Below are 12,460 nucleotides of genomic sequence, written 5' to 3'. Positions count from 1 at the left end.
TCAGACAAAGAGAGGTGTCCAACAAGGAAGTGCCCTATCAGCACTCTAGTTTATAATAGTATGATTATTTAATCTCCAAAGTGCTGTGAACCCTATTTTACCATAAGGTATGTTAGGGTTGTAGTTTATAAAAATATACAATTTCTCTGATAAAATTAAAAATACATAAACAGCAAAATAGACATGAACAGAAATGGAAAAATAAAAGTATGATATATATACAATCCTTAATACTAAGAGTACCGTACTAATATTTAAAAATACCAGACATACAATATATATACAATATAGGTATACAATATATACAATACATATGTTAAGTAGCTAATAAAGCAGACAGTATCAAATTATATATGTTTAAATACATAGTCAATAAATTCTGAAAACTGAGAAGTGCAGCATATGAAATTTAGTGGTTTTTCTAAATAGCAACTGCAAGTTAACAAATGCATCTTAAGTTCAAAACATGCTCTCTCAAAAGCAGGACAGTTGAACAGAATGTGTTCTACAGTTTGAATGTCTTCAGTGCAGAAGCACAGTGAGCCATTTTGCATTGGAATTTTGAATTGCTCGAAGTAAGCATTGAATTTATCATGACCTGATAGCATTTGAATTAAATGAAAGTTGCACACTATATATTTACCTCCCAGCCTACTATATACATTTGGAAAAAAACAGGTCTTTGGTTACTGAGCAATTTTTACTTGTTAACCACAGTTCATTCCAGCAAGAGAGCATTTCATCCTTTACGGTTCTTTTGACAAAAGAAATTGGGCATTTAGTATAACTCTCTGACAAGTTAGAATTACAAGCTTCTTTGGCCAATTGGTCAGCTCTTTCGTTCCCTTTTATGGCGGAATGACCTCGCACCCAACCGAAACATACATATTTATTGTACTTTGATATATTCTCTCTTACATGTACTGCCAAATTGTGTAAGTTATATTTTTTATGGAGTTCAGCACCGCTTGTGAGTCACTGAGTATAGTCGCACACGTATTTTTGTTTATGCACCACTCGACTGCTTTCAGTATTGCAAGCAGCTCGGCTTGAAATGCGGAACAGTATTCCTTTAGTTTTATTTTCTCAGAATGAACTTCGTCTTCACCCTCATGTACCACGAAGGCGCAGCCCACTAGTGTTCCGTTGCTGGAAATGCGAGAACCATCTGTGTATATTGAATGGCTGTGATCTCTGGTACATGGTTGGTCAAATACAGATCTCATATAGTCTGCTGGATGTCCAGCGGCAGTATAATGTGCAGGAAGTTCAAGTTCCACTCCTTCCAAATCCCGCGGATGTATTCTGTTCTTACAGTTGACAGAAGTTGACATGCTGAGTCCTGTGAGATGCAGAGGTTCTATACCAGAAATAATAAGGGCAGCGTCTGTCGATATTGTACGGTAAGTGCGTGTGATGCGTAACACAAAACCTCTTTGAATTTGAGACAATTTCTGTTGCGCCCATTTTTTATGCAGAACATGTTCGAAAGCAGTGACACAATAAAGCACCACTGGTTCAACAGCTCCACGATATATAATCTTCAAAATTTCTGAGTTTAGTCCCCAGGTGGGTCGTGCTATCACTGTCAGGCTCCTATACAATTTGGCTGCTTTAGTTTCCAAATGTTGAAAGTGCGGTCTAAATAAAAGTTTGCTGTCTAAAATTATTCCTAGATATGTCATGCTATCTACAATATCTCATTTTTGGCCGTCTAGTTTAACCAATGGTGTCTGAAATTTCCTTTTCTTGGTGACTAGCATAGCAACAGTCTTAGATGCGTTGAATTTCAATTTGTTGTTCTGTCCCCACCTTACAAGTATGTCGAGTGCTTCATTTGCTGCAGATGTTAATGTGTTTGTTGTTACTGTTTATAATAGTAATGGACAAGATAATAAAGTCTACCGAGGAAATTGCCAATGAAATGAATACCCTAGTATTTACTGATGACGTACTGTTATGGGAGAAACAGAAGCTCAAGTACAGAAAGAAAAAAAAAGAAAAACCAATGGATCAATATGTTCTATAACTTTGAGTTGCAGATGAGTAAGGTAAAAACTATTGAAATAACCATCAACAGGAAATGAACAAATTCAAATCCCTGTTTGCACAGAACCAAATTAGAATCAGTAGCTCACTTCAAGTATCTCGGAAGCACAATCTTGAAAGCAGGAAATACTCAACACGACACAAAAAACATCAAACTTTTACAATCAAGTCAGAAACCTACCCTGGGACAAGGATAATCTCTACACCTTCACACACTGCCATCTTCAAACAGATTGGTTCTAACCTCATCCAACACATTTCTTCTACATCCGTTTAGAGAAACAAAAACAAAAAACAAAAACAACCATGTATCACACCTACTTTGTACCAATTCTCTCATATGATTTAAAGGCATGTATTCTACTAAACAATGATTAAAGACTATAGCCGACTTTAGGCAACTAAATAAAATTCATTAGAACTATGTCCAGATCATGAGCTGACTGACAGCTCTGGGTGCACGAGAAACAGCTGTTATGAGTACTACGCCATGAATTACACGTTCATAACTAGGGTACTCCATATGATACATGAGGATATTCTTCCATATAAGGGCACATGTAATTAAATGTATTCAACATGGTGTTTGCATAAAATGTGCAGAAGAACATGCTTTGTAACCATCATATACCAGAAAAATAAACAATTACCTTAAACGCAGCCATAAGTAATTAATTCCAAAGTCAAGGGCATTTACTTTTAGGGGCTTAACATGCTGAACCCTCCAATGAACAGTTATGAAGCAGAGTAATACCGAATACTATGCCACTACTGTACTGAAAAATTATGTATTTTTACAAATGTAACTAATGAAAATATGCTACGATAAAAGTAGCATCTCTTCAAGCAATCATATTCAAACAAAAGTACACAAATACAAACACATGGTAACAAATTACTATGTCAATACTTATACCACAGCTTACTTGTTGACCAAAACAGGTAATTCTAGCCTGTCATCAGTACGCATGCAGCAACATGGAAAAAGCACAAGCCAACTGAAAGGAAGAGACTTGTGCCCGTTTGCATAGGTATTTCTAGCAAGGGCACTGCACTTACAGTGGTCAAGGTTTGACACCCATGGAGTACACCATACAGCCAGCTGAGTGTTGGGCAGCGGGAAATAACTTTACACCTTAACAGGGCCAATGGCTTTGGATGGAGGAGCCCTCTTAGGAGGATGATGGTCCCTCCGAAGAGGAAATGCTTCTGAAAATTATCGAGTAGGTCTATAAGGGCGTCTGTTCTTCAGGTTAGGAGCAGCCTTTTAGATCCCATTGAGGGTTGGTGTCATATAGGACATGCGGTCGTAAAACTTTACCCAAGAGTCAACCATGCCATGAGAAATCATTTGAGAGTAATTAAAAGGGTTAAGGTTTGTTCCCTGGAAGCATCGCAGACCTACATACCCAACAGGTATGAGAAATGTACCGAGCTCAATAGCTGCAGTCGCTTAAGTGCGGCCAGTATCCAGTAATCGGGAGATAGTGGGTTCGAGCCCCACTGTTGGCAGCCCTGAAGATGGTTTTCCGTGGTTTCCCATTTTCACACCAGGCAAATGCCGGGGCTGTACCTTAATTAAGGCCACGGCCGCTTCCTTCCAATTCCCAGGCCTTTCCTATCCCATCGTCGCCATAAGACATATCTGTGTCGGTGCGACGTAAAGCAAATAGCATGAGAAATGGACGAGGGGTACACAGAAACCATAACTGAAGTTAAAGAAGCTAGTGGACTTTGATATAATTAGAATTGGCATATGGAATGTGGGGGTCAATGACACGTACAGGAATGGATATAGATGAAGTAATGAGAAGGAAAGTAAATACCAGGTGGTTCACGCCCCTTGCAATCTAGTTTTATGCAACCCATCACGTTTAATATAATTCTGAAACACATCGCTCCCTCTCGCTATACTGAGGTAATATAATGACGTGCAGTTACAGGCTAGGAAAAAAGCAGGAATTGTGAGCGCCAGTAGCAATTCATTATGAGTACACCAAATGAACCCATAAAACTACCACAGATATGAAGAAAATGTACAACAGAAGGTGCACACAGACGAGGCACAGGTATTGTATAAGCTGGGAACAAAACACTACATGTCAAGCCTTCCAATAGCTCACTTGGCAGGGGTGCGGTAGAATATCTAAAAGTAAACGGTGCTCAAGGGTTGGGAGGTTCGAATCCCATGTATTTTTTACTGCCAGTTGCCTGGGATGTGGCAAGGTTGCATACTAAATAGTTTCCACATACTGATCTGTTTATTTGGCCCTGAAAATGTATGCTGGCATATGGTATGGATCTTGGTTGAAAGAGGCTAGGAAACGTGTGAAAGGATTTCAGTTATCTGCATTGTTTAACGCAGCACCTGCTTGAACTGATGACCTCCACGGTAGAGACAGAGCTACGTGTGATGTTGTAAGGACTGTCTGGCACGTTGCAACATTTCCGGCATAACGGATTAATATGCCTTGGTGATGAGCTGTCTAAGGTGACTAGGATTGGCTAGCTCCTGTGCATACACCAATTGTTTTACATTGCCCCACAGAAAAAATCCAGGGGCATAAGATCGGATGATACGGCGGTTCAGGGCACAGGTCCTCCTCCCTACCCATTTATCAGGATAAGGTGCATAGAGTTGGTTCCGTTACGTTGAAATGTTGCTTAATTAGGAGTAACTGCAGACAGCATTCTCACGTCAGAGGTCCCTCAAAGAAATGGAGACCATTGAGGTGATCACTCACGATGCCAAACCATACGTTCGTGCCCTACTGAACCTGAAAAGCTGCCTCTCATACCCAATGGGATTATCCACATTCTAGTAATGCATATTATGGCAATTAATCATTCCAATGTCATGGAACCTCACTTTGTCCATAAATAATAAGCCAAGGCGCATGGCTAGTGCATACCAGTCTTGGTGGGTCGTGCTATTTACCAACTGACAAGCCCAACTTAGCACACTGGGGCGAAGCGCTGGCAACCAGGAATGAGTTAGCTGAAAAATTTATAATGTCCAATAATGGACCACTTACATTAGTATTATGAATTTACTCACTCGGGACAAATATTTCAGGTTCCCTATGGGAATCAACATCTATATCATCTGATGGCCAGGCAGGCATCAATTTTTGGTAATGAGACAAAGTCTCACATAGTGCACTGGCACTGCTGGTGGCTCCAAGTAACCTATGCAGTGGACTCCACGGTATGCACTAGCCATGCGTCTTGGTGGATGTGCTATTTACCAACTGATGACTCGGTCGGTCGGTCCTGATCTGCATTTAGGGCAGTCACCCAGGTGGCAGATTCCTTATCTGTTGTTTTCCTAGCCTTTTCTTAAATGATTTCAAAGAAATTGGAAACTTATTGAACATCTCCTTTGGTAAGTAATTCCAATCCCTAACTTCCCTTCTTATGAATGAATATTTGCCCCAATTAGTCCTCTTGAATTCCAACTTTATCTTCATATTGTGATCTTTCCTACTTTTAAAGACGCCACTTAAACTTATTCGTCCACTAATGTCATTCCACGTCATCTCTCCGCTGACAGCTCAGAACATACCACTTATTACATGTGATAAAATTCATTTTTGGGTCCGTATTGAAAATATTTGTATTAAATAACACTTGTATGTTTTATTATTCATTCACCCATTCAATACAATTTTTAAAATTAGGACATTGTCCGTATCAAAATTGTTGACATGAAATTAGTATATTAGATGGTACATGTTTCGCCTATCAATAGTAGGCATCATCAGCCATATTTTTCACCTCAGGATAGATCAGGTACCTGATTGGAAATAATTTATGAATGCTGTTAAAAACTATGTCGTTTAAAATGTATTGGAGATTGTTAAACAACTATTACAATATAACATGTAGTATGCTATTATTTGACAACATTTGTGATAATATTGGAGTCTAAAAACATGACAAACCAAGCTCGATAGCTGCAGTCGCTTAAGTGCGGCCAGTATCCAGTATTCGGGAGATAGTAGGTTCGAATCAGATTTCCACCTCTTTAGATGAATCATGGGCTGCTTATCTAGACAATAATTTCTAAGCCAAAAAGCATTGTAATAGCAGATGTGCAGTACTTTCACCATACTTAAACAAGAAGAGTACCTCGAAAAAAGAAAGAAGAAAAAAGAAGTTAAATGTGAAAAGCTGGGACTATTATTAAATATACTCAATAACTGTCAAAAATTAGTGTATGTAATTTACAATTGGATATTATCCGTATTTCCTGAAATATATTCATACATTTTCATGTTGAAAATATTGTGACCTGTACCTCAATTAGCACATCACATTACAAACAGATTCTTTAATGGGATACATCTGATCATCCTCATACTCTTCATATTCTATTTCTCTTTTGTATTCATCTATTATTAAAACCATTCTCAAATCAACTAGTATTACTGAATCATACTGTACCTCATTGAGTATGTGCTACAGAAAAATAGCATAAAGCACATTCTTGTGAAAAATTCCACTTCAACTCCCCTTTCGCTCCATGTTAAGCATACACTGTGAATAAGTAATGCAGCAAATATCATGAAAACAAATGTCATATTAGTAGATATAATAATTTCATTCAGGAATGGTTTCTCTTTAAAGAAGAATTTATAAGCCGTTTCTAAATCCTTTACATTGTAATCCATCATCAAGATGAATGCACAGGCCACTATACCAATTCCACCAAAAGCAGCATACCACACTGCATCAATAAAATGTGATCGGCTCAACTCTGAGAGCTCCATTCGTTTCAAAAATCCCTGAAACAAAAAAGTCATTAAGTCTGCTTTTCTCTGAAAATATCCAACAAGTATGTTTATAGGAAATTGGATAAGGGTACCAGAATAAACTCAATGGCAGGTAAGTATAGCAAAAAAAAAAAAAAAAAAAAAAAAAAAAAAAAGCAACAGAACGAGGAGATAAGAACAAACATTAAAAGCGGTGGTGGTGGTGATTTTTTTTTTTTTTTTTTTGCTAGGGGCTTTACGTCGCACCGACACAATTATCGTTTTAAGAGGAAGTACAAGTAGGCAACCATCCTCTATATAATACTAATAAGAGAGAAAAGTAGAAGGGATCCAATACTTCAAAAAATGAAGGTATTGGCCAAAGAAAAACCAACGGCCAAGAATGGCGTGAAAATGAAAGACTCCTTAGGCCTCGAATGCTCTAATACTGTTGGGGTCGGAAAAGAACAATATTTGACCAAGGGAAGCCGGATAGGATAGATAGATAGATAGACAGACATCCTTACTGGTATAGTTAAGGCCGTTAGGCCTTCTCTTACACTAAACCAATTATTGTACATAGAACAAAGTTAACACTACCATAATATTAAATATAGCACAGCTAAATGCAATTGAAATATTTTATAATAGAAACAAAATTCCACCCCAGTGAGATAAACATACTTATAATAATAATAATAATAATAATAATAATAATAATAATAATAATAATAATAATAATAATAATAATAATAATAATAATAATAATAATAATAATGATGATGACCAAATACTGTTCTGTCAAGCCATCCGATACGGTGTTTTCCCAACGTCCCTTACAAGTAAGAAGATTGCAGGAACTAAGTGGACAGAGGAGAGAAAGCTGGCTCATAGTCAGCAAATGAAGGAGTATTGGAAGAAGAAGAAAGCAACAACTTTACCGAAGTGTAGATACGAGCCCCGTGGTCCTCAGTAGGCCTAATCGACAAATAAATAATAATAATAATAATAATAATAATAATAATAATAATAATAATAATAATAATAATAATAATAATAATAATAATAGCTAGTGATAATAATGTATTAGCACAATCAATAAAAGACCACAAATGCACAGTTCATTTGTATCCTGCTGTAGCTCTTAAGGCTCTTTTAAATGACCCTGTGGTTGGTATTCCTCTGACGTCATCCAGTAAACAGTTCCATTCATGTGCAGCAAACACAGAAAATGAGTCATTACATGCGGCAATTCGATGGTGAGGAATGACGAGCAGGTTTTATGTTTGAGCCCTTGCATCTCTGTTATGCACATTTGAGAAGTAATGGAAACGCGAAGAAAGGTAAGATGGGGAAGATGTAGTAAGGACTCGGTAGAGGAGAGACAGAGTGTGATGATTACGATGAACATGGAGCCGCGACCACTGTAGTGTGTAAGAGTGGTCAATGGACATTTACCAATACTTGTCACTTGATTTAGATGAAAGTGAGGAGCCTGGCACAAGTAAGTAGAAGCAATGCCAGGACTCAGCTGAGGTGGTGGTGGTGATTATTGTTTTCAGAGGAAGTACAACTAGGCAATCATCCTCTATGTAACACTAATCAGAGAGAAAAAATGGAAGGGGTCCGACACTTCGAAAAATGAAGGTATCGGCCAAAGGAAGACACAGGCCATGAAGGGCGTGAAAATGAAAGACTCCCTAGCCCTCGCAAACCTAATAGCGTCAGGGTCGGAAGAGAACAAGAGTTGACCAAGGGAGGTCGGACATGATAGATGAAAATGAGGAGCCTGGCACAAGTAAGTGGAAGCAATGCCAGGACTCAGCTGAGGGCCCTGTGGTCACCAACCCATGCTCCAAAGTTCAGAGCCCTTGAGGCCCCTTTTAGTCGCCTCTTATGACAGGTGGGGGATATGGGGGTGTTATTCTACCGCCCCCATTCCCAGGGGGACTCAGCTGAGGGCCTTGTAGCCACCAACACACGCTCCCAAGTTTAGAGCCCCTGGGGCCCCTTTTAGTTGCCTCTTACAACAGGCAAGGGATACCATGGGTGTTATTCTACCACCCCCGCCCACATGGGAGAAAACATTAAAACACAAAAGGACAATTATGTTCATGACCATAATAAACGAAAGAGGTGAAAGCACACTCCCCTGTCTTAGTCCAGTTTTATTCCTAAACAATTCTGTCTTTCCAACTGGGATCAGTACTCTCTGCTAACACAGTTGTTGTACATTGCTTGCGGTATTTCTCTTCTGAGTCTCTTTCTAACCATGGTTTCCCAAACTTTCTCTCTGGGGACACAATCATATGCCTTTTCTATATCTATGAAAGTCATGACCAGATTCTTTCCATATTCCTACTTCTTTCTTTTCCATCAGCTGTCTCATGCTAAAGATTGGGTCCACTGTAGATCTTACACTACTGAAGCCATAATGTTCCTCTTGTAACTCTCCTTCAATCTTTCTTCTCAATCTTCTTTCTAAAATCCTTTCCAGTATTTTAACTACCTGCAATATAAGTGTGATTTCACTGTAATTACCACAAATTTTCTTGTCCCCTTTCTTAAACACTGGTATTATTAACCCTTTTTTCCAGTGTTCTGGTACACATTTGTTTCCACATACACTTTAGTAGTCGGTATGACCACTGTATACCAACAGGTCCAGCAGCCTTTATAATTTCCACACTGATTTCATCCATCCCTGTTGGTTTACCCATCTTCATCCTTTGTACTGCTAACTCCACCTCCAGCATTGTTAATTCATCCTCTGTTGTTGAGCCCCCCCACTGTATTGCTTCTATCTCCCCTGTACAGTTGTTCACATTCAAAAGCTTATCAAAATACACCTTCCATCTTCTCCTTATCTCTTCTGGGTGTGTTAATAATTTCCCATCTTCCTTTTTCACTTTTGTGATAATTTTTTTTTGTCCTCTTACTTCTTATAAGTCCATACAGAATCCTTTTACTGCCACTTACATCCACTTCCATCTTTTGTGTAAATTCTTCCCAACTCTTCTCCTACCACCTTCTTACATTTCCGTTTGCTGTTGAGATACTTCCTTTTGATTTCTTCTGTTTGAACTCTGTTCCATTCTCGCCAGGCTGTCTTCTTTTCTTTCACCACTTTTCCTCACATCCTCATTCTACAACGGTGTCTCCTTTTCTTTCACTCTTGTAGATGTCCTGCCACAAGCACTCTCCGCTGCACTAACAAATGCAATTTTAAAACTGATCCACTCCTCTTCTACATTTACCACTTCAGTACCTGGGATTTGTTGCTTCAATCTCTCCTGAAAATCTTTCTTTACATTTTTGTCTTCCAATTTCCATACTTTTATTTTGCTTTCTCTTATCTCTTTTAGTTTTTTCATTTTTCCCAAGCGTACTTTTGTCACCACAACTCTATGGTCCCCATCAAATGCTTCAACTGGTAAAGCTGTCACATCCATCAACTTCCTGCGATTTGTCCTTTCAACAAAAAGTAGTCGATTACTGATTTTGTTCTTCGTTCACCCCACCCATATCTCATAATTTACCTGCTGTTTTTCTTTCGAAACCATGTATTCCCCACCATAAGTCCATTCCTTTCACAGAAGTCCACTAGTTCCTCTCCTTCATGATTCTTTTTTCTCATATCCATATGGTGCAATGACTTCTTCCTTTCCTTGTCTCTCATTTCCAACCTGTGCATTCAGATCTTCCATAATACCCACTTCCACATCTGAAATTTCTCTTTCTACTTTCTCCAAGAATCCTTCAATATCTTCTTCCCTGTTTCCTGTCTGTGGTGCATACACTTGTATGAATTCCATCACTTCATTCTTCATCTTTAGATTAATCTTCATTATTCTGTCACTCACATATTCTACCACTTCAACATACTCCTCCAATTACTTCAGAATAATTAGTCCCACTCCGTTTATTGCCACCACTCCAGTAGAATGCGTATCCTTTCCTCAATTTATTCCTTCCCTTAGCTTTCCATTTCACTTCACTGAGCCCCATCATTTACACCTTCTCCTTCTCCATAAAAACTACTACTTCCTCTGCCTTTCCTGTCAGGGTCATAAGATTTACTGTTCCTATCTTAATGTTGGTTACTGGTCACCCATTTCTCACAGTTTCCCCAGTACCCTAAGAACTGCACGTCGCTTTAAGCACGGGAGGCCCTAACCTTTTCCGAGGTTGATTTACTGGTACCATACCATATATAGGCTCTTATTACGATGGAGTCGCCACTCCCAAAGGCATTTTATACCTACTGCCAGGTGTATTCCCTCTTAAAATAAGGCAATTTTGCCTGTAATAAAATACCACTGGCATGTGACAAACTAACATGATGCTTTGACACTGTGAATTGAGGAACACTGTTGTTCCTAGACATCTACTTAAAAAAAATTAGAATAAATTAAACTAGCCTGTATGAAGACATTCCAAACATCTCATAATCTCCATAGATGCTGGATAATAATTTTTTTTTTTCAATCTGCTTGACGTCGCACCGGCACAGGTAGGTCTTACGGCGATGGGATAGGAAAGGGCTAGGAGTGGGAAGGAAGCCTTAATTAAGGTACAGCCCCAGCATTTGCCTGGTGTGAAAATGGGAAACCATGGAAAACCATCTTCAGGGCTGCCAATAGTGGGGTTTGGACCCACTATCTCCTGAATGCAAGCTGATAACTACATGACCCAAACCACACAGCCACTTACTCGGTAATCATAATACAAATTTAGTTGGATGCATTCTTTCTCTAAACAATATTTTCAAGCGAGAGTCATGATGAGTGTTGTTTTGTGGTGCAAGGCAATAGAACTATCGATCTCTCATAACACTTCAGAAGAATATTAAAATATAAACAAACACACTTTATTACAGAATTACAAAGAAATAAATGAAAATAATACAATTTAAAACTGGAAAAGAACAATGTATATTGAAAAGGACCCTTTGTTCCCTGAGTAAAAATAAAAATTCTTCTATCAGCCCATTCTCACTTATAAGTCAACATACGATCAAAAATACTCTCAACATCAGCTAATATGAGAATGATCATTTCCGAAAGATTAACCTTCCAACTGGCTGAGTAGCTCAGCCAGTAGAGCACTGACTTACTGAACCCAAATTGGCAAGTTCAATCGTGGCTCAGTCTGGTGGTATTTGAAGGTGTTCAAATATGTCAACCTCATGTTGGTAGATTTACTGGAACATAAAAGAACTCCTGTGGGACAAAATTCCAGCATTTCTCCAAAAAACATATAACCATAGTTAGTGGGGCGTAAAACCAATAACATTAATTAATAAAATTAATTAAGTTTCCATCTAAGATCATAAGAGATCCACATACTCAGAAAGTAAATCATGGTGAACTAGGTTCCACAGGTGCATACCGGGAATTCTTCCCTCTTCTGAAATAAGAGTGTATCTTCCATCATCATCATCATCATCATCAATCTCCAACTCCAGTTTTCCCACTGTGGTATACAAGAACTCACAACATTTTCCTATCTTTAAACATGTTTTGTTCCTGGATATCTTTCTATGTGAACATTTCTTTTCTCCACTTCCGATTTTATTGTCTCTGTCCAACATTTCCTGGGTCTTTTCTTTGCTGATTTTCTTTCCACTATGAGATTGAAGTATTTCACTGCAGTTC

General features: G+C 38.5%; 1 protein-coding gene across 5 annotated transcripts in view; it reads right to left on the bottom strand.

Annotated features, from left to right (window-relative positions):
* The window catches only part of LOC136864116 (uncharacterized), a 97,492-nt gene that overhangs the window by 66,600 nt on the left and 18,432 nt on the right, over window positions 1-12,460 (bottom strand). For all 5 annotated transcript variants that reach the window (XM_068225856.1, XM_067140714.2, XM_067140723.2 and 2 more), the window contains exon 2: window positions 6,496-6,836. In XM_068225856.1, coding sequence (XP_068081957.1) covers window positions 6,496-6,836 — 341 coding nt within the window. The remainder of the gene's footprint in view (window positions 1-6,495; window positions 6,837-12,460) is intronic.

Source organism: Anabrus simplex, chromosome 1 (genome assembly GCF_040414725.1).
Source record: "Anabrus simplex isolate iqAnaSimp1 chromosome 1, ASM4041472v1, whole genome shotgun sequence".
Classification (NCBI taxonomy): domain Eukaryota; kingdom Metazoa; phylum Arthropoda; class Insecta; order Orthoptera; family Tettigoniidae; genus Anabrus; species Anabrus simplex.
The sequence above is the reverse complement of the archived record's forward strand: the minus strand, read 5'-3'. Positions and strand labels throughout refer to the sequence as shown.